Consider the following 26,913-nt stretch of genomic DNA (forward strand, 5'->3'; position numbering starts at 1 on the left):
TGGATTGAGCATTAGCCTGACTCAGTATCTAAAAAACCAATTTGTTCTGTTTTGAAATATGACTTTATAATTGTCAGGATACTTGTGTTCTTTATGCTCACAAAGTGTATTTGTATTTTGCTTGAAGATGGAGGCCCATCTACAGTCATTCCTCTTTTCATCTTCAGATGCCAGTAGCACTTGAAAATATACCATGGCATGTATGGGTTTGTACACATGGTATTTTGCAGGGAGACACAAAAGCTGAGCTTGCTAGCTGCTGCGTCCCCTGAAATCAGGAGCTACCCAGTTATGGTCAGCTACATGCTTTACTCTAGTGATCATATCTTGAGCTGCAGGGCAAATGAGCTTGAACTCAGCACTGTCCTAACACAGCTGTGTGTGTTTTGAGCAAACTGCATCCCGCCATGTCAGGGCATGGGCAGGAGGAATGCACGTTTTCCCAAAGATGCTGCCCCAGTTGACAAGATGCAGCAGCTGAGACCTCACCTACCCCTCCTGGAAACCAGCTTCACAAAGTTGCTCCAGAATGACAACATTTTGTTTCTTCTTCCTGTCCTTACCAAAACATAACCATTCCTTTTACTAGTCTCACTGCAGCTGAGCAGAAAGTGACAATGCAATATGGTTTGATGCACGACTAAGACTGCTGTCCATCTCAGTTATGCTTCTGTCAACATCTAATTGGTATCTCATATAAATGATTGAGATTGTTTCTAGTTGAGGAAGCTGTGGCTGCAGTGATTTAAAGTCAGTAATCAGATGTTATGTACCATACTTTGCGTCAGTTATTTAAACAATTAAGGCCATTATCAATCACTCTCCATTCATCCCTCAAAAACATGACACTTGAAGGATGTTACGGCACATAAGTTTTATGTACAGATTTGAATACAAACGTCCTGTGACTTGGTGAGGTTGGCCCAACTGCTTGAAGGAACATGGAATATATTGGATAAAATTCAGAGGACGGAGATGGTAAAGATGAGTCTTAGCATTCACAAAGGGGTCTAACTGGTGGTCCTCACTGAGGCTAAACCAGTCACAGCTATAGCATTAGTAGCCCACCACCAAAAATGACTAAACCAGGTCCAGTCTACGCTGGCCTCATGAATGCCCATATTGAGTAGGTCACTCATGGTTGGCAGGGCCACATTTTATTCTTCCTGTCAACTAGGCCTAATGGTACTGTCCTCCTGTCCTCTTCAATCATGACTGGGCAAGGCCTGGTCTAAACACATGCCCCCAGTAGCTTGTTTTCACAGGCACTCTGTAAATATCATTAAAGCCTGCTTTCCAGAAGCACTGCTCCAAAAATGAAATTCCCCTTCAAAATGCTTTTGTTTTGGAGAAGTGGTTTTAGCTTTTCTCTTTAAGAACCAGTTTGCCTTTTCCCCCCACTGGCAAATTCCAGTGGGCTGCAGAGTAGAGAAGCAGATCGAGAACAACAAAAGCAGAATCTTTTCTCCACTGCGCATTGCTACATGGCAAATTACCATCATTTCCAACTGCAGCTACACACAGAAGTGAGTTTTGTAAGACTGCAGAGAACCACTGCATTCACCCTCCCTAAAGACACTGTCTTGTTGCCTTCTCTACGTATAAGAGTATATGCAGAGTTTCTCCTAATCCGGGAAATACTCTGCAGTAGCAGTAGGAGAAACTGAAGGGCTCATTATGAGTAAAAAAACCCTGCATGAGCATAGTTTCATCAGAAACATCCTGCATTTTTCTCTTCAGTGCCATATCTTCTGCACTGCTCACCATCTCTCTGGTACAGGGATGCCAGGACTAGAGTTTTCTTGCACTCGGAGAGGCAAGCCAGCACATCCTCCATGGATGGCCTGCTGTGATACCGTCTTCCACCAGTGTCAGGACAGCACATAGGTTTAGTAGACAAAGCTCCATTCTCCCTCCAGCAGAAATAATGAACTATGCTCAAATATGCTTAAAACCTGTCATACCTGAATTTGAATGAAAGATAAGGGCAAATACGTATACAAGATGTAAGCAATGCAGAAGTCAGGTAGATGTAAAAACAGTGCCTGACATAAGTAAAAACTGAAATGAACTCCTTCCTTCACTAGGCTAGTAAGCAAATTCCTATTATTATCATTATTTACATATTATTATCATTTCTTACTTTCAAGGTACGACGAAGCTACAAATCATATACCACCTCAGCAATTATTTCCTTGAAAATACAGACTTGTCAGTCATCACTGCGTGAACATCTCCGTGCTGCTGACAAGACCTGCGCTGACTGGTGTGTGGCATCCCAAACCAATTTGTATAGCCACTCTTTAACTAAGTGCTTCTTTGCAATACCTTGCTATTTAGCATCACTAGAGGGAATAAGAGCGATTGCCAGCTCTGGGAAGACATACCCCACATGCATACTCATTCCCTTTAGGTTAGTGCTTATAGAAAGCTGCGTGATGTGCAGCCATGAGGAAGCAAGGAGAGCTCTTGGCCGACCAACATCCCTTTCCTGGGTTCCCCAAAGGTGCCAAACCTGCACTAACCGTGCGGGGTTGCTCTGCAGCATGTTGACATACAACCCGATGAGTACATGTTCATCGGCCAGCCTGTCTGCAACATCGAGGCTGTACTGTAACCTGGAACGGGGTCGGGGGGAGAGAGGGTGCGGTCCGGACAGACAGAGGGAAATAAACAGAGAAAGCAGGAGCAAGTGAGATTATGAAATGGGAATTTAGGAATGAATAATTAAATGCTCTTAGAAAAAAAAAAAGTGCAGAAATTATTTTGTTATTGTTGTCACATATTAAGGATTTAATGGCTTAGGATGGTTGAATACAACTCAGTTACAGAGCCAGCCACGGAAACCAGTGAGCTGCCAGATCAGGCCAGGGACTGGGGCTATACAGTACCATTTATTTTAAAATAAAGCAGATTGTGAGGTCAGCTCTAATTGCTATATACTATGTATAGTTCATATACATAAAATATATCTATGTTACACACAATTAACATAGTGAAATCACAAGCTGGATTGCTTGGAAGTATCTGATCAAGACCTCACATCCAGGTGTACATGAATATATTTAAACATGCCCTACTTAGCTCACAGGGTTAATTGGTTATTAGAATTTTCTGAGGAAAGATATTTAAGTAATACATTAAAAGCAGAGGAAATAGAGGAAAAGTTTTGTTTTAGCTGTGTTAGTGCAAGCTATGAACATACTCTCTATTTAACTTACCCTTTGCCTTTCAAGAAAGCTGGAGCAGCCCTAGCCAGCAGTTTGCTCTGCTCTACTTCAGTATTCTTGTAAGGAGAGCTAGTTAATAAGACAGGAAAACTAAGAAGAGGGTAAACACTTATGTCTGAAATTCATTACAGAACAGAGTTTGGAGAAACTCATTAATGAGGTCTGGGCTTAAAAACCATTCATAATAGAACCTTTACAGAAATGTTAGAAAACTTTGGAAATGTGATGCCAAGAATTAGTTTTCCCTCCTGTTCTCCAAAATAAAATTATAAAGCCTTCACTATAGAAAAGACAAATAAAATGAGCTTCTCTCACAAATGGAGAGCTGAAGGCTTGTATCACTTCCAGGCAAAGTCTGATGCAAACATCACCTGAAATGCAGCCTTCAACTTCCCCATAACAGCTAAATTGCTTTTCTCTGAATCTACCATAAAGTAGTTTCAAAAAATTAGGTAAGTCTTCTTATTTACATTCAGTGATAGGCTACATCAATTTTGTTTTCTGAAGTACTGTTCTTCTGTTGATTTAAAAAAATTGTAGTTCATCAAATCCCATTTGTCCAATTGCATAATGCCACTTTTTTTTTTCCTAACTACAGTATTTAGTGGATTGCAGTAACTGCATCTTTCCCAATAGAAAAACGTCCATGTTGATAATTTCTTAAGATAATACTGGCTAAAGACAGAGAAATTTAAATGTTAGCATTTCTTTCTTGGTGAAGAGTTTCTGGTAAAAAAAAAAAAAAAAAAACAACAAAGCAAAACAGAAATACATTTAACTTTCTTGCTTTTTAAAATTATTTATTTTTTAGTTTGGCTACTGATACTGTAAATACCTTTGATGAAAAGACCTGTGTGTGAGCATGCATGCACCTGTGCATCCAGATGTGTGTGTGTGTAGGCAGATGATGCTGTATAAATGTGATGCATGATAAATCTGAGCAGATGTTGCTCTGATGGACTGAAGAGCAAAACCTTTTATATTAAGACACCCAAAGAATTCACTATGATTGGGTGTGTGCCATTCTCTCCCTGCTTTGGGAGGTTCAATAAGGTTTGAGGGTTCAATAAGGTTATCAGCCTTATTGAGGGTTCAATAAGGTTGAGGCTATCAACCTTGTTGAGATTGTCAACCTTACTGAGGGTTCTGAAAAGGATGGCACCAAAAGGTGTTCAAAGAACCCAAGCCCTATTGCTTTATAATAAATCTGAAAGAAAGCTCAATGAAATGCAATACAACACAGAAAAAAAAAAAAAAAGCTTGCTTCACATTTCTATGTTCATCAGCATGCTATTTACATGTGCCGTGCTTCTACAGAAGCAACATCCATGCAGATAAGCATGCCCCAAGCCATCTAGAAGGATATGTCTCTCACTATGTTTTCTTCCCAGTTACAGAAAGAAAATGCACTAAAGGGATACAAGATGTGCCATGTGCCGTACCAGCCAAAAAAAAAAAAATGCAGCATTCCGTTCTTAAGTAAAGATAAATTAGTTTCCATAATTGGAGACTGAGGACCACATGGTAGATTTCATGTTTTGCTTTCTAACAGTGCAGTGCAGTGTCCCCACCAGGTGTAAGCTCCCCTTACCAGGTATAAGCTCCCCTTACCAGGTATAAGCTCTCCTATGCTCCAGAAGCAACATAATAGGGTGGAGGGACCCTCAAGCAAACTTCACAATTGGTATTGTTTCTCACCTCCGTTTCCTTCTTAGTAGATTAAACATACTAGCATCTTTCAACCTTTTCTTTTGAGTCATGTTTTCTTAGATTTTTTGAAATTTAAGTGTCTCTTCTAGACTCTGCCAAGCTGACTAGCATATTTGTTCCAATACCATGCCCTACACTGGGTGTAAACCTCCAGGCAGATGCCTTCTCCTCTGGGTAATGAGTTTTAATGGATTTCCACATGGTGTCCCAGAGTCAGACGCACTCTAACAGTCATATTGCTGACTCCAATTAGTTTGTGGTTCACTGCAACTGCTTGGTCCTCTGTTAAAATATTTCTGTCCATCCAATTATGCTCCATCTTTTATTTGATTATTTGCTTCCTTGCTATAGCACTTATAATTAGTGTGTTTCCTCTAACTGATTTCAGATCATTTGGACATCAATTACTACCATTGCAATTGAGCTCATTTTTTAATTTAGAAACTGCTCTCCAAGCACTCCTTCCCATAACTGTTTCACCTTTGTGCCATCTACAAATTGCATACACTCACTCTACTGCTCCGACGAGGTCATTACAAGAAATAATGCTTATTGTCTGACTTAGGATAGACTTCAAGAATCCCAGCTGATATGTCCTTCTAGAATGACAGCAAACTTTTGAAAATTTAATTACTGATTTTCAACCGCTTGTGCATTGACCTTATACTAATTTTCTCTAGCCCTTATTTCCTTCGGGTACTTCTGTGTCATCTGGGACTATGTCAAAAGCCTTTTTAAGGTCAAGCTGTATATCTATCGCATCTTTTCTACCCACCGGACCAGTTATCCATCAAAGAAGTAGATTAGTTTGGTTTGACATAATTTGTTCTTGACAAATCCATGACGGCTATTTCTCATCTGTTTATTATCCTCCAGGTGCCTACCAATTCTTTCATAATTTTAGTATCTTTGGATACCAAGTTTAAACTGTCACTTGCATAATTCCTGCAATCTTTGTCCCTGTTTCCACCTTCAATGTTACTTCCTTTGTAAGATCCAATATTAGTCTCCATAATTTGTTGTCCATAAATTCCCCAAAATACGGAGATTGTTCTTGCCACAGTGAACTTCTCTGGATCCTACAAACTGGAACGTATCTTTTTAACTCACATTCCTGTTAAAGTGAGCTGCTGAAGAGTGCTTTCCCTAAGAGTTAAAACCTCCACCTTGGAGCAGATGTCTACAAAGATGCAGATCCAACAGCTTTGGTGCAAATGTTACACCCTCTTTTGGAGCCTACCTGACTACTAAAACAATGAGACATTAACTCTTCCTTTTACAAGCAGAATACTGGTCAGTAAAATCCAAGGAGGATTCTAATCTTTTTGTGAAAACAACATGCAAAGACAACACACAGTTCAATTCTACAGCACTCCTTAGCTGAAGAAACATGGACAGCAGCAGCAACCAGAACATTTTCCTCCAAAGTTAGTTATTGTCCAGAAATTTGGCCTAATTGCTCAGCGCTGTATGCCCAGGCAGAATATCCAAATCTTTTTAGGTTTTATTTGGAATTCAAAGAAGGCACCATCTACTCTGACTCATCGTTAAGACTCGATTTCTCATTGGTTATGGGCATTTGATAACATCATGTATTTTTTATACCTACTACAGAATTACCGAGTTATTTCGGGTTCATCAGAATGTGCTGTATCACTCCACTTATTCTAGTTGATTACACCTTTAGAAGAACTAAACATTCTGCTGTGAGGGGGCACTGAAAAAATGCAAGAAAAGCCATTCTGTTTCATCTTATCCCACCTTAAAACCTGTAATTCAATAGTTTAAAGGAGACAGTTATTAAGAGAGAGAAAGAGATTGTATCCTTTACTGCGGTAGTGATAGACTGTAGCTGGGGAACAAAAGAATCCAAATAAGGAAGAAAATGTTAATTTAGCTGGGTGTAGAGTTATTCTTCTCGACTAGACAGAAGTTTCTATAATGCTAAATTAACTTGTTTTGGCATAACACATCCAGTTCATTGGGTTTACAAGGGCAATGCCTACTCTACAGCAATGTTCCCTTGTTCTGCTGCCCTCTAGGTAATCAGGGATCAGAAAAATAAATGTGAGATTAAAAACTGAATATTAGCTCCAGTAAAAACAAATCAGGACTTGTGGTTTTAATTGCATATTAGCTGCCATCACAACAAATTACTGTGATTTGGTATTTGGGAGAAGAACAGTGATTTTTTGTTTCTTCTTTTCTAATATGAGTACTTTTAATTTATTCTTGAGCTGTACAGAGAGGAATAAAGGAGCCAGCTGAGCACAGTATATTGTTGATATCAATTTGCACACTATGTATATTTAAAAGAAAGGTATTTGTAATTGTTATGCCAAACCTTTCATTAAAGCTTATTTATGGACATGATGGCTCAAACTAGGTAAGCATTAATTTTAAAGGGATTGTGATTCTGAAGTGGCCTGAGGAAACTAAGAAGCATCTTGAGGAAAGCCTAAATCTGACTTCCTTCGAGCTTTGTAATAATTGCATATCCACCCAAAATTGGTGCTTCAGACTCAATTAAACTGCAAACGACATATCATGTTCAATCTCCTTTCAGCTGTTCCCCACAACTCATTATATTTACTAGTTATCAGAGATCTTTTTCTTAATAAGATTCTTCCTCTTCCTAGTTCATTTCCCTGTTTCACCCATGAATCCAGAAATGAAGACAGTGTGTTGCTGTACTTATGACACCATGTTCATTTCCAGCAGCAGGATGACTTGATGTGCTGAATTCAGCATTTCCTGATACAGGAAGAAACTGGTTGTGAATGGTAAGGCCCCTATGTGAACAAAATAAGTACCATGGGAACGCTACAAATGACAGTCTGTGCCAATTCTCTTCTGCATAAACATTCTAATTACATAAAAACTTTCTGTAAAATTATCTGAAACCTCTGAACTAGATTGCAACACACATTAAAGTAACCTTTAATAAGTTGTCTGCAGTGAAAACACAGCCAGCAGAGCTTTTACTCTTGATTACATTCAGCTAGAAATTTTACCCTGAGTTTATACGATTCTCAGCATAATATGAATCACCGAGCATTTAATATAAAACCAGCAGAATTGCAAACAAGGCTGTCAAAGTCTGTTTCTCTGATGTATGAGAGGATAGGCTTCCCCTAATGAGGCCTGATTTTCCCATGGCAATAATAATAGTAAAACCTACAAAAATGAATGAAGATATTGTTATTAGTCTAACACAGATTGAAGAACTTGGCATTTAGGAGAAAAGTACCTTGGTCTCAGTACTTTCTTACTGAATTATAGCTAATGCTCACAGACTAATCAAAGAAGAAAAAAAGAAAGGTCATTACACTCCACGGTAAAAAAAAAAAAAAAGAAAAGAAAAAGGAGAAAAAAGTGGAACTGCTCTTATCCAGCAGTGTATATTTTATGCAGAATGAGTTTGCCTCCTCCTGCAGGTCACTAAGATGAAAGAGAGTGCTGGGAGAAGAGTGCATCAGCCGGAGGCACTGGTCACATCTGGAGCTCTCTAAGTAAATGCTAGGTCTTCGCTAGCTACGGGAGGGCTTAGATCTGCCTTTTCTGTGGCCATTTTGAGAAGCAAAGCAAAGTGGTTTCGGGAAGGTTATTGGCAAGTGACGCTAACTGCAGACTGGCAACCACCAGCAGCAAGAGCTGTGGAAAAGGGAGGGCAGGCTGGCCGTGAGACTGGGAATCGTTTCCAGACTCTTGTGCGAGCCTCTTTCATGCCTCTGTCAAGAACGCAACCGGGAAGCCATGCGCTGAAGATGACAACATAGAGATGCCATTTTTTGGTTTTCAAAAACAATGTTTCCAACTTCCTCCAGATGCATAATATTAATCCTGTGTGAAAAGGTAAAATGGAAGATTTGTGCTGTGCACAAGCAAGAGAAGTTGGCAAAGCCCACAGCCAGCAGGAAGTCTAATCAAAAGACTAATTAGAGCCACAGAAATCCTCTAGCCCGCCAGAGCTTTCCTTAAAGAGTATCTTTAGTAATTTAGCAGAATTGCTAATGATTTAGTGCTTGAGCTACAGAACTACGGCAATTAGTGGGTTAGTGCTCTCATACTGACCGTGAGTTGTTGTGAAGCTGATTTACATACAGCTTTATAAGAGAATGCTCATCAGCCACAGGACTGGCTACATTTATACCCCCAAGTAACCTGAATGATTCAAACAACGAAACCTTGTTAATACCCCAAAAAGTATGCACAGAGAGTATCATGTTCATTGTGGATTCATTACAATAAATGCGATTTACAACCACTTAGAAAGAACAGTGACTTTTTGGCTTATAGGTTGAGTTTTTTTGTTGTTGTTGTTTTGTTTTTAATAACAAGATGCAATTTAAATTTATAAGAATTGAAAATAAACATGAAAATAAGCTGTAAAGCTCTTAAAATCCTGTTAATGCCATGAAACAAAAGTTACAATAGCTTTTATTATACAGAATTGTTTTATATGTTGGGGTACTGTTAGCTCTAAAAGAGCCAGAACTAACCACTGCATCACGGAAACTTTTGTTGTATATGAAAAATTCATAGTATGCACTTAATCTGTGTACCTATGGTTGTGGAGTTATGTCTCCTGCTTTCAGAGGATTCGCCATCAGTCAGTTTGCCCTCTAGGAGGACAGGAATTCTAATGTCCCAGGAATTATCTACATTTAATCCTCACATTTAGACAGCTGAATTACCACAGAGGACAGAAGTAAAATTATCAGGAATTATTCATACTCCAAAAAAATACAAGTAGCACAGTAAATAGGGCTGCAATCATTCCTGCAGGTCCCTAACCTACGTGGCAAAGCACACTGTTGTTGAATGAGCACAGGGACTCCTTAGGCACAATGGGAAGCAACAGCTATACTCTAAAAGATCATTGTTCTTAAAGACCTGTCTTGGAGAGGCCACAAATAGATTGTTACTCCTTGTCCCAGCACATAAAATCCCAAATACTCCAACTGTAGATATTTTATATCTCAGATATTTTATATAACTGTAGAATTTGCGTTTGCAGTTTCACTGTCTGTACAGGCAGCAGATCTTGTCTTGGGGGCTGCCCTGGGGCTGGCTCTCAGAAAACATTTCAGACATACCCAGCAGCACTTGCACTAAGATAACAATGGGAGTTTACAGTTTATAGCTCCCCGTACCAAAGTTCATAAATCAAAGCAGTAGCAGAACATCTTTACTCTGACATTTCAGTGTTGTACATTGAGGATTTGTTTTCAGTGTTAAAAAAGGTAGCCATGCATACCCAGAGATTGTGTTTGGTTATTGGGGAACACTGAAGCACTGACAAATACAGCAAGGACCAAGCAATAAAATGCATCCGAGGAAGCCATGTCACTCTTCCCCAGTATAGCAAGAAGTTATTTTCCTGCCGCCTTCTCATCTATGTACATTGGTGGGCTTACATAGATCAGGTGAAACAGCCAGAAAGTGTTACACACATATTTTGGCCATGTGAGCCAAAATACTGAGCCAAAATGTACATGCTCAACTGCAAGCACCTTTTCTTTGGTATTAATGCTTCTGACCACTCTTTTCTGTTTTGTTTGTTGAAGGGTCACCATATTCCAAGACTTGTAACCTTCAAAGAAAATCTGAATGGCTTAACAGTAGGAAGGATGCCTTGCTACTTTGTGAGTATGAACACATTTTCCCTTTGTTCATATTACACCTTGCAATACGAAGCAGGCATTCCCTACTGGCAATGGCATGTCCCAGTTTCTATTCCCACAGTGCTGCAACATCAACAAAATGTTTATATAGCTCATTTTCAGCCCCTATCAGTGGATGCCTAGGTAGCATGTGAGCACAGTTAGTGGACTTAGGAGTACAAATAAGAACTGAAGCTCTGTGCTCTGTTTTGAAGAGTTTGGGGTGCCCTTAATCAACTTTCCATCTGGATAGCAGGGTATCAGTCCAAAGTAATCAAGGCATTTCTTTTATTTTTTTTCTGGGAGGGGGAGTTAAGATCTCTAAAAATCTCTACCGCCCTCATACAGTCATTTAGCATAAATTAGGATAACAACTCACCTTCTGTTTGCAAAAGGACTTCCTGAGGGAACAGAGTGGGAGAAGAGTGTGTCATTCATGCTGGTTACAGGTCGGGGGGGCCTAGAAGAAGGCAAAATATCCAGCTGTATTAATGTGGTACAAAAAACAAAACAAAGCAAAATAAAAACAGCAACAAAACAGGAAAACAAACAAAACAAAAAACAATACACCACCCATCAGTAACAGTATTTGCAGAGAATTAGGTAATTTTTTTGTTTAAATTGACATTACTGCTGGCATCTTCAGCTTTAAGTAGCAATGGCTCCAAATGAAACATGCTGTGTTTTTAATCAGAAATTGATAAAAATATACTGTTGCCTAGTTCTGAAAGGAAATAATGCTTATGTGTGCTCTGAGGTGAATTTTAAGGAACTCACTTGATTTTTTTCCTGCTTTTGCAAAATAATTACTCTGCAATTTTTTTTTCTTTCCAGAGGCAAGTAGTCTGTGGTACAGTTGCTGTGTTCAACCCACTAGGTTGAGCACTGGTAGCAGGTTAGCTGTGGCAGCACGGAGATCTACATTGCCAATAAACTGCACAACTTTTCACAAATTTATCCCTGGTGCTGAGCTCCATGCTACCATATCCAAGCAGTGACCACAGTGTCCCCATGCCCCTCAGTGTCCTATAAAATTCATGCAGTACAAAACTGCTTTAACTGCAAAGCTTTTCAATTGGGATATCGCCCCCCAAATCAAAATTTAAAGTAAGTATCTAGTTTAAAAGGACCCATTAATGATGATGGTTTTATTATTACATTTTTTATTTCCTGCTCTGGCTAAAAATGAAATGAGAAGGAATATATCCTCTCATTTCTTTTATTGTCTAGTCTTAAAAAACATTTTGTGCATAATATTTGCTTCCGTATCCATCAAAGTGAAAGTTTCCCTTCTTAATGGTCTTCTTATGCAACATTGGGCAAAAGATATGGACACTTCAGAAAAAAATGAAACATATGATACTAAAATCACAGGGTTTTTAGATCTGAGCAGAACCTGAAGCCACATATAATACAGACTGCAAACTCCCTAGATATCAAGGTGTTTAAAGTCCCCTTTAAGCTCTGTGGAAGATCTGTCTTGTCTTCTCAATTTTGCAAATGTGCAAATCAAAATATAGTAGCCATCTGCAAAAAATTCACTGTGCTGTCATTGTGCAAGACAATTGGTCACTCAAACTCTTTGTAAGAAATGTGGAAAGCCAGTTCAGCACAGAAGTGACTGATTAGTATATGTTTTCTTTCTTATTCTGTTACTGTTAGAAAACAAGCATAAATGCCTTCTTTGGCAAGTTCAAGTGGATTTCTCAGCATGAAACCACCACACTGATTGTAAAGAAGTTAAAATCAGGGTATAGAAAGATGCAGGATTTTCCATATTTATATGAAAACACACTTTTAGACTGTGTCTGCAGACCCACATGAAAAACTGCAGATCTGGTCAGTCATGAATTTAAGAAACATCCCTTTGTGCTCTATTTACTTATTGCTGGATGGAAAAGTGCTTAATATTATTTTTCATGGACTGCTTCATCAAAGCTAGAAAGAGCTGGGATGAGGCCATAATTGGAGCCAAACCAGTTTTACGATAATGGAAAGGTCATTGCAGTATGGGTCTTGAAATAGAGATTTGAAAATAAACTTTGAGAGAATACTTGGAAGCTAATCTTATTTAATGAGTAAGCAATCGGTGATTTGTTGGCTGGTAATTATTTAGGAGCAACAGCTCATACCAACCACATGTGACTACTGATGTGCTGCTTTTTTCTCTTCACAGTGCAACCACTGTCCAGTGAACACCTTCTAACACTACCTGGGCAGAGGCCAGGATTTCTGAAGATGAGTCCAACCCTAGGCTATGCAGTCCTAGACACCAAAGGAGAAGGGAGGAGAGCTGGTTCCTGAAGTTCTCCCAAGGAAGGAGACAGGGAGAGTGTCCTCTTGGTAGAGCTTGGGCTCTGCTTTGCCCAGTGGGTATGCTGCACCTATGAATTTCAGCAAATCACCACTTATGTACTTCAGGTTCATGTCTTTTCTAAGTTCAATATGAAAAGCTGAGTGGAAGGGAAAGTTTCTAACACCCCCAAAGAGCTCTTTCCTTTTAGTATGTCTCTGCATACACATTATTGGTTTGGCTGCTGATAAAAAGTTAGGGATTGGTAGTGATGAGATTATAGACATTTTTCAAACTATTTTCCTCCAACAAGTGTACTAAAGAAGAAAAATACTCACCAAGTATCTCTTTTGCAGCCAAAATGAAATGGAAAAGACATAATTAATTAAATTGTCAGTTTACAACGTATGTGGTCTGAATACAGCATTGGACAAACTCTACTCTTATGACCCTGATTCTGCAAAAATTGTGAGTCTCTACACATAATAGAGAGTCTCTACACATAAGTCACTGATGCTGTTTACATATGCAGAGTTACTCTTGTGTACAAATGCCTACAAACTTCAATGGTTTGCTAAAGCTTTGTGATTAGCATTTTTTTGTCAATTCTTGTATTAAGAAAACTACAATTTAAACTAATCTGAACTTTCCCAAGCAAGTTTTGTTGTTGTTGTTGTTGTTGTTGTTTGTGTTTTTTAAGGTTGCTGCCCACTGTCTGCCCACTGTCACATTCCTCAGGTTCAACCTGAATATTAAATGGATGTTCAAATGCACCTATACAGTTGTATGATATGATAAAACAAGAAAAGCAGACTTTATGGTAAAGCAAAGCAAACTCTCATCTATTGACTATAAACGTCTATCTTTCAGAGGTTATTTCTAAACTTCTGAAAGTGAGTCATTAAGCTTTATGATAAACATGAACTGCTGATACCCAATCAACTGTCCTCAAGGAGGAAGAAAACCCTTAAAACCTAATATGCTGTGTAATAAATGCATGCTATAGCATAACACATACCCACGGTAATAAATCAAATTAAATAACAGGAATTTTCTGAAGTGTTCCATGCTGGCCTAAAATCTTCATGCCAGTATCAAAAAGCAATGCTCCCACTGATGTAGATGGAAATGAAGTCAGGCCAGAGCAGAACGCCTTTGAAAATCCCTCTCTGATGTGCTGGCCATGCCATGTCTCTGCAGCCTGGTGTGTCTTTGTTGTTGCCAGTCTTATGCACAGAAAGGCAAAATGACCCCTCAGAAGTTCCTCTGTGTAATTAACTACACATTGATGACTACTTCTCTAGATAAGCCTTAAATGTGTTTTTAATTTAATTGAAGATTTTGTGTGGCACCGGTAAAAGAAAAATCCTCCAATCTTTCTGTCTGGTACCACTCAAAAGTGTAAGAACAATGAAAAGCAAAGGCAGTATAGTAATGCAGAGAGTATTTGTCCTCATTTAAGGAAGAAACTACTAAAAAAAGGATATGGTTTTGTTGCCAGAATTCTTCCATTAAATGCATGTATAAAAAACTTTTTGCCTGGATTCTCGCCCAGAGCTGTTTCTCTCAACTTCCATTATGTTTAAAAATAAAAGTCACATTGGCAAGAAGATAGAAGGTACAACGAGGCACTGTGGCATCTCTCTCCCCTCGGTTAATTTATGTGAATTATTCCGTAGATCATGCTGCCTCCACATCTTACAGGTTTTTCACTCACGTCCCATTATGGCCAATATAGTTATATTGCCAATCTACGGATAAAGAGAAACCCTATCATAAAACAAAATGGATGGTGGCTCATTCTCAGATCCAATCACTCTAAATTATGCCTATAGAGCTAGGAAGAAGGAAGGCGTTAATTTCACAGCAAAGATTTGGAATGGATCCTACTCAGTTACGGTACCTTCTCTTTTTCCTGCCTTGCCTAAATGCATTCAGTCCCCTCACGGTAGCCCAACTTTTACCTCCTGCTCACTTCTGACATAGCCCGAGGCCTCGGAGGACCTCCAGCCACCAGGGAGCAGAGGCTTCTGTTTCAGTTCCACGTCCCTGTCCTTCCATTTCCCTTAAGCGTGGCCAAAATCCACCCTGTGAAATTACCACTGACTCACCAGCGGAGCTGTTTTACACCACGCAGGGCAGCGTGGTAGCAAATCAGCAAATCCACCACCCCTGGCTGATGCACTCCCAAGAACAAGCTCCTCTGCAAGGAGGTGCACAGGTTTTAAGCGACAGCTGAATGCAACAGCAGCTTGGCACAACATATCCGCCAGGGGAGCCTCCAGTCTGGAAAGCAGAGTGTGCTTTTACGCCTTGGAAAACTGCTATAACCACTCGAGGAAGGCCATCAGCATGATTTATCCTCCGAATGTCAGGTAGGTTAGATGAACTTTCAGCGTGCCACACAGCCCACAGCGGCCAGCACGCGCTTACCCTTACAGATCCTACATAAAAAGCGGTCGGTAGTGACTAATGTAAATGCATGTAATAATTACAGATTGGAATGGTTTCAGTAGCCATCAACACAGATATGCAGCGTGCAAATACGCTCATAAGGGCTGCTGCCTGAAGTGCTTCACTCGGGGCTGCTAGGAAGGTGGTTAAGAGAGGTCTTTTCTTAAGAAATACAGCAGAACATTCTCAAGAGAAACATCTTAAAGAATTTTTGGAATAATTTTTCCAAGTTAATTCCTTGTGGCTTTCTTAGCTTTCTTCTAATCAATGTCTTGATTTCCTGAATTATTATTTTTTTTAGGACCCAAGAAGCAAAGGTAAAACAAAGTCATGAATGAGAAAATCTGAGCAATGGCCAATATGGACAGTGGAAACCTTTGAGAAAAAAAAGTCCAAAGTAATGACTTCCCACCCTGCACAAATAAATTTTCTCTCTGCTTTGAGTTTCTTGATTCCTGAGGAGAAAAAGTAATGACACAAACTACTATAACAAAAATACTTTCTCAATGTACAAAAAGGTAAAGATAATAGGTCCCTTTCAAGTGACTGGGCAATTAAAGAAACAATTTATGCAGACTCATACAGCTACCCTTTGGGATCAGGTGAAGTCACAGCTCCCCTGAGGTCAGTGACAAGTCTGACACTGATTTCAAAATTGGTCAGACTCTACTTTTCTCTAGTGCCTCATGTCAATACCTGTGACACGCTGATGTCTGGTGTCTGTAGATGACAAAACTAATGTTCTAAGCATAAACACATCCCAAAGTGCTGAAACTATATGAAATTGCACGTAATCCTACCTCCCTACTTGTGCAGTCACACCAGAAGCACATTTTTATACTAAATATCTCTATCAGCAGATGCACTGGTGATGCACTGAATTTGGTAATGCCACAGCTGCCTCCTGTTTTGTTCAGAGCTATAGCATCTACGCTAGGTGTATGCAACTCCCACAACAAAGCTTACTTTCTCTACAGCACACAGATACTTACACAATATGAGCCAGGTTTAGAGGTTTTTCAGGCTGGTCAGGGAACATTGGGTGCAAAGGTTCACGGCTGGAAGCACAGCTTAAAGACTTGCTAAGTGCATTAGTTAGCTTCTTAGCAGGTGATTTCTGGGAGGAACAAGGAAGGTAGAGGTAATGTGGACGAGTAAGGTGCATACTGTTTCTGCTGTAGGATGCACAAAACAACAGGAAGCTCTACTGCTTACATTGGTATGGCTGACATCCCCCCCATCCCTTCCCACCCCGAGAGTATGGCAAGCCAGAGACCGTTCAGATCGGAGGAAAGATTGCTCTTACCTTCAGCTGCCTTTAGAGTAGGCTTTTTGGGGGTATATCTATACAGACAGGTGCAACCACCACGGGTTCCTGCAGTGCTGTGCTCAGGTAATGCTGAAGGTAGGACAATACAAAGGAGGGTGCCCCTGGCTGGAGCTGGCTTGTGCCTCACCAGCTGGGGGTGCGAGCAGGACAAATCTGTTTATGCCCGTCCATATAGATATACTCTACAAGACACCGTTCACCTCCTAGCTGGGGGCCAGATGCAGAGCTGCTTGGTTCTTTCTCTAGGGCCTGGGAAATTTCAGACACAGACTTGGCCAGAATTGCACCCCCACGGCAACACCGTGTGAGAAGCAGCTGACGTACTGTCGCTGTCACTGAAACACCGAGGGGCTTTACAGGAAAAGCATGCTTTTCTGCCCCAAATCCCACCAGTCTTCAAACAGCACAAGTCTAAAGAACTCATCTTCTGCTTTCCAGTTTTGCTTGGGCACTCTGTGCAGTTGAACACTTTTCTAAGGATGGGCTTGGAGGTCTAAAATCTGTTTTAGGCTTGGTGAGAGATTCTCAGGGAATCCAGTTTGCATGCCTGTGCTTTAGCTTCTCTGCCATCCAGACCAGGGGCTGATGACCCTTGCACTGTCTCCTCCCCCCAAAATACAGCTCTGTATGCCGAAATTTAAAAATGCTTTTAGAACTTAGCAGGAGAGGTATTGTACGTGTTCACACACATCCCACATAAAGTTATTACTGTAATCAAGATAATAATGATATATTTGAATTACAGAATTCCCACCTAAATAGGTAAAGTTCAGGCTTTTTCTCTTGTATTATAAACGCAATTTCACACTAAATTCAGATCATTTGAACTCCACTGTGTATAGGAACACCTTTAATCTGCATGTGGAGCTCAGTATAGATGCATTATGGATAATGCTAACCTGTTTTGAATGAATGCTAATGAACGCTATAGAAAGGCAATTTCAAACTTGAAGGAAAACATTTGTTTCTGACAACGAGACATTGGAAGCCACAAGGCACGTAGTCATGTTTTGTCTTCAGCTGAGCAGAAATCTTAAGTTTTAAAATGATTTCCTGCCTATAATTACAGCTCCCTTGCTACAGCCAAGAATGATTTTATAGCACAGATTGCTATTAGTGGAGTCAGAGCTAGGTAGCAGGCACTCTCCTATTCAGAGACTAAGCTCAAGTCATTGTGTCTATGCAACAAGCAGCAATGAGGTCCCACAAAACATTTACAGACCCAGATCTGCTCTGAGGGAGTGCAGGGCCATGTGACTGGCATACAGAGCAAATCACATCAGTTTAACCCTTGCCTGCTCCACCAGCAGAAAGACTGAACAGAAAGATTTTAAAAGTGTCAAGTTTCAGAGCTTTGTTAAAAAAAACATACAGGAAGCACTGTATGTATGTGAGTTGCTGCTGCTACAAAAATATTTTTCTTTTTTATAACAATTATAACAAGACCTTTTTTTTTTTTTATTTTTAATTTGAGATCAGTTAGGATTTCTCTGCTGGTCTCTGGATTTGTACCCTGAAGGATGCTCAGTGACCAAGGGCTTCTCTTAAGACTTTGCTCCAGCCATGGAGAGCACAGCCCCTGGACCTGATACCCTTTTGAGAACATTAATGTAGTTGCTGATACTTCTATGCCAGCTTAGTAAAAGTGCAGAATTATTTTGTTTAGCAATGAAAAGGTTGAAGTGTGTTTTTCTCCACAGTAAGCAAGCACTACCAAGGATCTAAGTCTGCGACCACACTCAAATCTTCTGTGCCAGGACCATCCCAAATGCTACGCATATGCTGCAGCCACTTGACTGAAAATATTGATGAATGCGCGTTAAGTACTCATCACTTACAGGCAGCCAACAGCATGTCAAACAGAAACAGCCAAGGACGAGTCCCTTGGGGAGGGGGAGACTTACTGTGCGGCTGGTGCTCTGCTCCGAGCCCTCTGGCGCTGCGCTGCCCCACAGCACGGACCGTCACGGGCACCCCAAATCCACGCTCCGAAAAGACCATTCCCACCTCCGCGCTCTCCCACCAGCTCCCAAGGGTGCAGCTTCCCAGACAGGGTGGCTGATCCCCGCCGGCAGCCCGGCTGGTGGCCACCCCTTGCCGGGAGCTCCCACCGGAGGGGCAAAGCTGCCCGCGGCGAGGCGCGAGCCTCCCCTTACCCATGACGTGTACTCTTTCATTTGGTGCTGGTTGCTGTGGGAACCGCTGGCATGGCCTCTCCAGAAGCAGTCCTGACAGAGCTGGTAATTGTGACACTGCTGGCAGCGGTAGCGAAACCCCATCATGCTCTCGCTGTGGCAGTAGGAACACTCGACGGGGTGGAAGACTGCGCAGGAGAGAGATGCCGAGCTTTAACCCGAAGCAGAGGAACCCCAAGGAAAAGCTGATGGACAGAGCCCTGAACAGAAGGGCAAATCCTCTCTTTGTTTGCAGCTACCTGCAGTGTAAGATGCTGTCTGTAGCTCTGACCCATGGAGAGCTACCCACAGAAACTTGTGTAGCCCTCCACGAATCTGTCCTGAGCCACAGACAACACCTGACAAATCAAGCCCCAAACCCATGATCACTTCTGGACAGATGCATGCACCTCCTGCTCACAGCAGCAGAAAATGCATTCAAATGACATCTAAGAGAATAAATACTCCATAGAGGAAATGTGAGAAAATGAGAAAATCCCCTGCATCCTTAAGCTGTATTGCTGGGGGAAGCCAATAGTTTTGCTGCGCTGTTAGGAGCTAAAGCAACGTGCCCCAGAGAAAAAGTCAGGCTTGCTGACTGGTTACACAAAGCACAAAAACGTCCTTGGGCATAGAGCTGTCCTTAACTACCTCTGTCTCATCTGTACAGCTGATGACTTTTAGGTACCTACATAGGGAGTTATAAATTTGGCATGGGATGCCCTGGTTTGGAAATCTGGCCATTGAAGGGACCAGCTGGGTCCCTTTCCCTGTTCTCTGTTCCTCTCAGAAGCAGGCAGCGATGAGGATTCAAGTCACTGAACACGCTAAGGCACCAGCCATGACATTTCGAACCTCCTTCCTCGCACTGCTGCTATCTCTGCTCCTCTCCCCTTACTGTACCATGTGTCGCATTTACCACAGGGTACTGCACATCGCCTTCTTCCCAGACACCTTCTGCTCTTCTCTCGTTAGGTTCAGTCTGGGAGGATTTGGATCAGTCTGAGTGCGTCGGGATTTTTATTCCTTGCCAGAATTTCACAGCCGCGAGGCTTTGTGCTCTAGGCTGGGAAACAGTGCAAATCTGGTGAGGATCAGGGATGGATGGCAAGGGCTTGTGGAAAACGGTGGTGACAAAAGCTGGAGGAAGGTGGGGTGGACAGCTGGCTCTGTAGCCAAGGAGGACTTGGGGATGTCATATCACCCCCCCTTGTGCCTTTAAGTGGAATGGGGATTTAGTATAAAACACATACAACATCCTTTTTCTCCTGTTAACATAAAAAATGGCTAGACACCCCCACTTCCTCCAGACTCATCTACATGTAGGAAATATGTTATAAATATGTGAGTATATATGACATGTTCTGCCTCCTGCGCCCCACTTCTTTTTCCCTGCATTGTGCCAAAGCTTCAGTTATGTTGGAATAAACCTTCAAAGAAGCAACAACACAGGAATATTCAACAAGCCCCGTACACAGCAGCCCCAGAGGCAAAATACTGGGCTGGAAAATTATTTTTAAAAATCTATTTATAGTCAAAAATCAATATTTTATTTTATTTTATTTTACTTTATTTTTTCATTTCATTTCATTTTGTATAACCTTCCTCTGCTTCTAAATCTTCCTTGTTTTAGATTTACAGTACTGGAATAATGCTTGTCAGCATCATTGCCTCCTGATGATCATGATCAAGAAATGTCACATTAAGAACAAGTACAACTAAGCAAGACAGGCATTTCTTGTCTTGACTTTTTTTTTGGTTTGTTTCTAATTAATATTGGCAGTGTTGGTCTTTCTGAACAGCAGAAGCAGGCTGTTCTGAAGCTGAGACACTCTCCAGAAGTACATGAGATCTGTACAGAGTTTGTGGGGTGCAATTTGCTCACACACTGAAATGAGATGTACAGGTTTTCTAGTTCTGCCCTTGTACTTTCAGTGTGACAACATTCTGTGTCCTACATAACTCATATGTATGAAGGGTTTGGTTGGAGGACTTCATAACTGTGAGTCTGTGAACTTTTCCCAAGGTGGTCGAGGAGTTGCAAGTCTGAAAAATGTTACTATCCAGAGACATACTAAGTGCACCAGACAATAATCAAATTAGTTGATCTTCATGGTCCCTTCCTGTTTTAATGTCTGCAACCTACTCATTTTGGAGAAAGAAAACCCTTGAGAAGAGATACCTCATAGTTAAATCCTCACACTCCACACAAGCAAAAGCTAAGTATGAATTTGGATCATCCTCGCTCCTTTTCAGAGTATATTGTCCAACTGTGTAGGCTCGGGAGGAGCTCCTTCAACCCTTTGGTTGGTGTTTTCTACTGCACTGGCCTTCTCCTGCCAAGAATATTGCATGAACGGAAACTGCCAAGCTGTTCCTTTGCTACTGCCATATGTTGTAGCTATTAAAAGCCATGGTCTTGGAGTATGTGAATGGATCAAGTCCTGTCACTCTTTGCTTATCCAGAGCACAGGAGGAGCGGACATGATCAAGATAATTTCCCAAGCATAGCAAAAATTATGCCACGTTCCTGGCTGAAAGACCATCAGGATTCTTTAAATATTTTACCAGTGACTGTAAAAATAGCACATGGAATCGATGAACCCAGTGCAGTAGCTCCTACAAAACCACCCATAGAGTAAGAGAATCATCACACACAAGGTTACTCCTGTAACATTTTTTTTTTTTTGGTGGCAACACCTCTTACTTACCATTTTCAACATTTGCCAGCCGATGAAGAAGTGGTAACCACACTAGACACTGTGGCGGGGGATCAGACATGAGAGTATCCAAGAAAGTGTTTAATGTGACTTTTTTCTGCTCAAATAAGAAAACAAACATGCACAAAGAATCAGTAATCAGAGATATCAAAATGAATTTTATCTTGTACTTACAGAAACACTTGGGGACAGGCTTCAAACACTGTTTACTTGTAGCCTTGGTTTACTAAAAAGAGCATTTGATACTAGCAAAGAACTTATGGGCTATTTCTAGAGGTTACAATATATATACCGTATATAATTATAGTATTGATTACTAGCTGTCCCTTTCATGAGGCTGGGTTCCTGGTCACTTGCAAACTTTCTTCTAAAGTCATTACCTGAAGATCCTTTGTGAATAAAGTTCACATTTTTGTCCTCGTGTTTTGAGTACCCCCGAACAGGTACCAGTGCATGTAGCATATCAGTGTGCATTACTAATATTCAACTGAAAACCAACTGCAAAGAACGACTGATGATGAAATCAATGAAAATGGAGTATAACTTCAAAAAACCCTTGCTCTTTCCTATGTAGTATACTGGCTACATAATGTGCGCTAAAGAATACAGCTACTAGTTAGTCAAGGACAGAGAGTCCTTAAGAAATCAGAAAATGAGACTTCCTTCAAAGTAAAATTAAGACACGAAAATATTAAGCCTGGTTGAGAATGTGTGTAGGTATAATTTAGACATACATATTTAAGTGGCATCCCCATATCCAAAGAGATTGGTAAGTTTTCGTATCTGATTGCATAAGGTGCTGCTTTAGCTTGCTGAAGAACTGTGTTTACCCCATGAGAAAGGGAAACAGCAGCTATGCAGTGACATGTATCATCTCCATGTGTTGTGGAGTGCTTCTCAGAGCTGAGATTTCCAGATGGAATGTCTGAGCCGCATTTATATACAATTGCTGCCAGATGTAAAGAAAATCAATATTTCTCTTATACACTGAGTGATCAGTGGGAAACATCTCACTCTGTAACAGTTTTAGGGTTGATATATTACAAGATATTGGGAAATGTATAAAGGCTTCTGTTCCTGAGACAAGAGAATGTACTTCAGGCTGTTTGTGAAAACGAGCTTGATTCTTTAAAGGCCATAAATAGCTGGAATATGAGCTTTAAATCTCATTGAAAAACTGACTTTTCCCACAATACCTGCAGTATGAAAGTCCTAACATACAGTCTTGTAAGAGTAATCAAAGCTGTGCCAGTCCTGCAGATCAGCTTGTGTCCGTGTGCTATCAGAAGAGCTACCACCTGCTTGTTGTATGGATGACCTTCCCACCTGTGCAGAGTGGATAACCAAACCTAGGGGAAAAAGGGTCCTCCAGTGCCCCAGCTTCAGAGCCAAGTAGCCCTAAGTCTCCTCTCTGCTCTTGAAGGGAGGTATGTTGGCAGTGCACCCACAAGTGGTCTAAACAAGCAAATATATGGGGAGACAAGACCAGCTCTTCCACAATGGAATAAGCTCCTAAAAGCAGCTGTAATTCAAAATGGGACTTGCACCAAATAAAGCAACTTAGCTTCACTGACAGCTTTATGGCTGAACTCCTCTGGTGGTCACTGATTTTATGGATTAGAGAGAATGATGTCGCTTAAAAAGGCACCAGCAGAGCAATTTCCATACATTTTAAAAGACATATTTTCCTTTTGCAGTTTCTATCAGTTGCTGGGAAAGTTGAAACTGAAAGCTGTTTTCTAAATATATGCTACATGCAGATGGAGTCTGGGTTTGTGGAATAACACTTAGCCAAGTGATAAGAAAATGAAGTTAGTATCTATGTATTTTTTTTTTTATTATTTTGGGATAAAAACGTGAAATAAAAAGTGTGCATTTTTAAGCATAATAGCACTTTTTAATATGAATACAATATCATATCACATTAATTCTACCCATGGGGGAAAGTGGCAGCTATAAAATTCCTTTTTGAGCCACAGATCTATATTCTGAAACTTTAAATCACTTGCGCTGTCTGGCATTTCTGTTCCATAAATTTGCTTATGAGGAAATGTTGCTTCTATTTTGAACAGCCATTTCCTCTAGCAGTGGTTCACAGACAGAGGAGAATACATGGTTTAATCAAATGAATGAGTGCATCAGGGAAGAATCAAACATTTCTGCAATAGGAAAATTCCTTTTACTTGCAAACTGAAGCAGATTTGGTGCCATGAGCAGAAGATCATTCCCAGAATTTTTTCTTCCCATGAAACTGCGAAATCTGTATATTGTGGGGCTGAGCACTTTTGGTAAGCAAAAGTGATCCCCACCAAGAGCAAAAAGGGCATAAATGAGCAACCCAGTCACTTCCCTTAGCACTCCAGGGTGGGTACTGGCTAGATCTAAACAGACACAAAATGCATTTGAAGTACTGAGGAAAAAAGATGACTCATGTGCATGTGTGAGGGGGCTCTTCTACAGCGCAATACGTGCACTGAGCCAGAAACAAGCCTGAATGTTCTGTCCCAGGGAAGGCAAGGTCTAGGCTGAGAAGCAGATGTGTGTTTCCATAGAAAAGCACAGTACCGATTATTTTTCACACAAAAGAGCTCAAAGGTGGCCATAATGCTACCAAAGTAATTTCCTAGCTGTGGATAAAAAGTATGCATCCATATTGCTCAGAATCTGACATCTCAGCTTTTTAGACAGTAGGACATGATGGAGGACTGATTTTTTTTTTTTTTGGTCTTCTAGGTAGTGCAATGAAAAACTTCCAAACTTTTTTGGAAAGCACTTAAAAATAGGAGTGTTGTTACTCCAATAACACACTAGCAATTTTATTTCAAATTGATCAACCTATTCATGTTTTTTAGATACTGTGCTACAGCGAAATGATCGTGTTTGTCCAGGAAAGTGATATTTTGAGACATACAACTCTGAGGAAATGCAAAAAAATAAATAGAACAAAAATGTATTAGAATATCAGGATGAACATGTTAATACTTAGATCTTTTTGGATGTACAGCCTAATGGGAACTGAAACAACCCTCCTGCCCCCCGCTGGAAACTTTAAAAACAGGACTGCAGAAATAATATGGTACTAATATGTAAAAACTCCTGTGCTCAGAAATACATGGTAATTGTTTCTACTTTATATAACCAATTAACTCCAGTGGAAGAAATATTTGAAGTTCATGAATGCTTAAAACAACAGGGTGAGTGCCAAACTTATCCCAAGGTATACTAAGTGCAATATGAGCGAGTGAAAGAATGCCCTTTGGGGTGACTAGGACTGTGGGTATCATGTATCAGAACGTCATGCATCAGATTGTCAATAAACTGTTTAGAGTCTCATATCTAGACTCTGGTTCATTCCTAATGAGTATTTAATGAGAATTACATAAGTAAATTTAAGTGAATTATTAGACCAGATTTACAGGAACACTTGGCTGCCCACAAATGCAAACCAGCAGCTTTGTAAATTCACTGTGTACCTACATAAGTCGGAGACCTAACTCTCAGTAGCTTTAAACAGAGATACAGAATTAAATCATCTAATGGCTGTTTGGAGACTGTTTCTTTCTTAAGGTAGCTTAACATATCTGGTCCACTCTTGGATGCGGTGTCAATGAAAGCACCATTTCTGATGACTGCTTAGATAGAAAACGAGTCCTGAACAACATTAAAAAAAAAAAAAAGAAAGAAAAAAAAGAAATTGCATTTTGATTTTGACAGTATCATGTCCAATGTTCAAAGCCTGAATGCTCTGTTGCCATGCAGGAGGACTTTTTATTATCTCAACACAAAATTACCAAAAGTCACTTCACTATGTAAATTCTTCAACATAATATGAAATGCTATTTTAAATCCCCCACTGTGAAACAAGACTATTTTCACACATGCAAGCATCACCATTTAAAATCACTTGGGAGATGATTTAACAAATGAATTTCAACAATGCCTTTCAGTTGACTGGAGTGACTGTTGATTAGTGATGAAACTGAAGGAAAATAAGAAATAAGACTATTTTGCATGAAAATGACGCTATTCCTGCTCCATTTGTTCAACACCATTCAGTTATATTTTGGTAATGAATGTAAGGCTAAAGAGAAGGAAAATATCACTTTATTTCTAACATTTTCCCAGTTTCAGCATCTTCCCTTGTATTTATGCAGTGTGCTGCATGGCAAGAGCCAGAGGATCTCTTTCCTTCCACTGCATTGGACAAGTGGATAATCAGACCCAATTATGGGACCTTAAGGAGTGCTAGATCTTAGCTGCAGCCAAACTGCCATAATCAGTGTGCTTACACAGCCTGGTGAATTGTGGAAAATCTAGTTTTTTCTTCCCAGTAATTTCATTGTTTTCCTGACTCTGTCTCATTGACAGTATCTGTATGGGACTAGGGATTTTTTAATACCTACTGACTCCCATTTTCAATAAAGGTTTAAGACATAATTTTCTACTCACTTGTAAACTTCTCATGTGTGTACAGCATCACTTGAAAAAACGTGTAGTTTGATTTTTTGGTGAGAGTTGGGCTTTGTATGGTGAAGTTAAAGTCTCCTATGTGCTTGCAGCAACAACAAACTGCAGTGGACTGCATGTCTTGGGGCATTTACATAACCTAAAAGTAAACATCTAACTTCAGTGTTTAAATTAGGAAGTTATTCTCCCCAGGCTCCCTGATTTAGAAACATGTAAGTTAGGATCCTGCTCTGAATCACTTTTTGTCTAAGACTCTCCCTCTTCTTCTCCCTAAGATTCTCCCTCTTCTGTCTAAGACTCTCCTTCTTCTATAGGGGACCTATAGAGACTAGCTCCTTACCATAGGTACCTAAACTGCATGCCAGAAGTTAGCAAAGTGAACCTGCACCCAGCCACGTGTTCCCTGGGTGAATATGCACATATGTGTAAGAAAGTAAAGGAAGTCTCTGAGGTGTACTCTGAGGTGTGGTTGAAAACCCGTGTCTTCATTTACCTGTTGAGAGAAACAGGATTTTGCTGATTGCTCAGTATAACCAAATGAAGGCCCTTCAAAAACAGCCGTGGGCAGCTTGAGAACCTCCCGCAGAAACATGTCATATCTGCCATAAACCATCACTCCACTGGAGTCTGAAATCATTGAGAAAATATCTGAAGGGAGAAAAGACAAGAAAAAGACACAGTAACTTCAGTGAGCTACAGATTTGCTCTTAATTCAGTATCATCTGATCTGAACCAGAAGTGCTAAACAACATGTTCTGCTTATGGAAACAGCCACTATTACTGCATTTTAATTATAACCATACTCAATAAAATACACAGGGAATGATTTACATATAAAAAGGAGCTGATTTTGATATGAAAATATTCCT

At 40.3% G+C, this 26,913-nt stretch overlaps 1 protein-coding gene across 17 annotated transcripts in view; it reads right to left on the minus strand.

Moving 5' to 3' along the window:
• Positions 1-26,913, minus strand: part of DTNA (dystrobrevin alpha) — a 174,124-nt gene that overhangs the window by 33,271 nt on the left and 113,940 nt on the right. For 10 of the 17 annotated variants that reach the window (XM_084282369.1, XM_084282370.1, XM_084282361.1 and 7 more), the window contains 8 exons: positions 26,538-26,692; positions 21,569-21,674; positions 18,840-19,006; positions 16,346-16,470; positions 10,986-11,066; positions 9,015-9,104; positions 3,222-3,299; positions 2,526-2,618 (listed from right to left, as the gene is read on the minus strand). In XM_084282369.1, the coding sequence (XP_084138495.1) occupies positions 2,526-2,618; positions 3,222-3,299; positions 9,015-9,104; positions 10,986-11,066; positions 16,346-16,470; positions 18,840-19,006; positions 21,569-21,674; positions 26,538-26,692 (895 nt within the window). Of the gene's footprint in view, positions 1-2,525; positions 2,619-3,221; positions 3,321-9,014; positions 9,105-10,985; positions 11,067-16,345; positions 16,471-18,839; positions 19,007-21,568; positions 21,675-26,537; positions 26,693-26,913 lie in introns of all 17 variants that reach the window. The other 7 variants (XM_084282376.1, XM_084282375.1, XM_084282362.1 and 4 more) reach the window with 4 other exon arrangements.

This window comes from Netta rufina (assembly GCF_964035555.1).
Source record: "Netta rufina genome assembly, chromosome: 2".
Classification (NCBI taxonomy): Eukaryota; Metazoa; Chordata; class Aves; order Anseriformes; family Anatidae; genus Netta; species Netta rufina.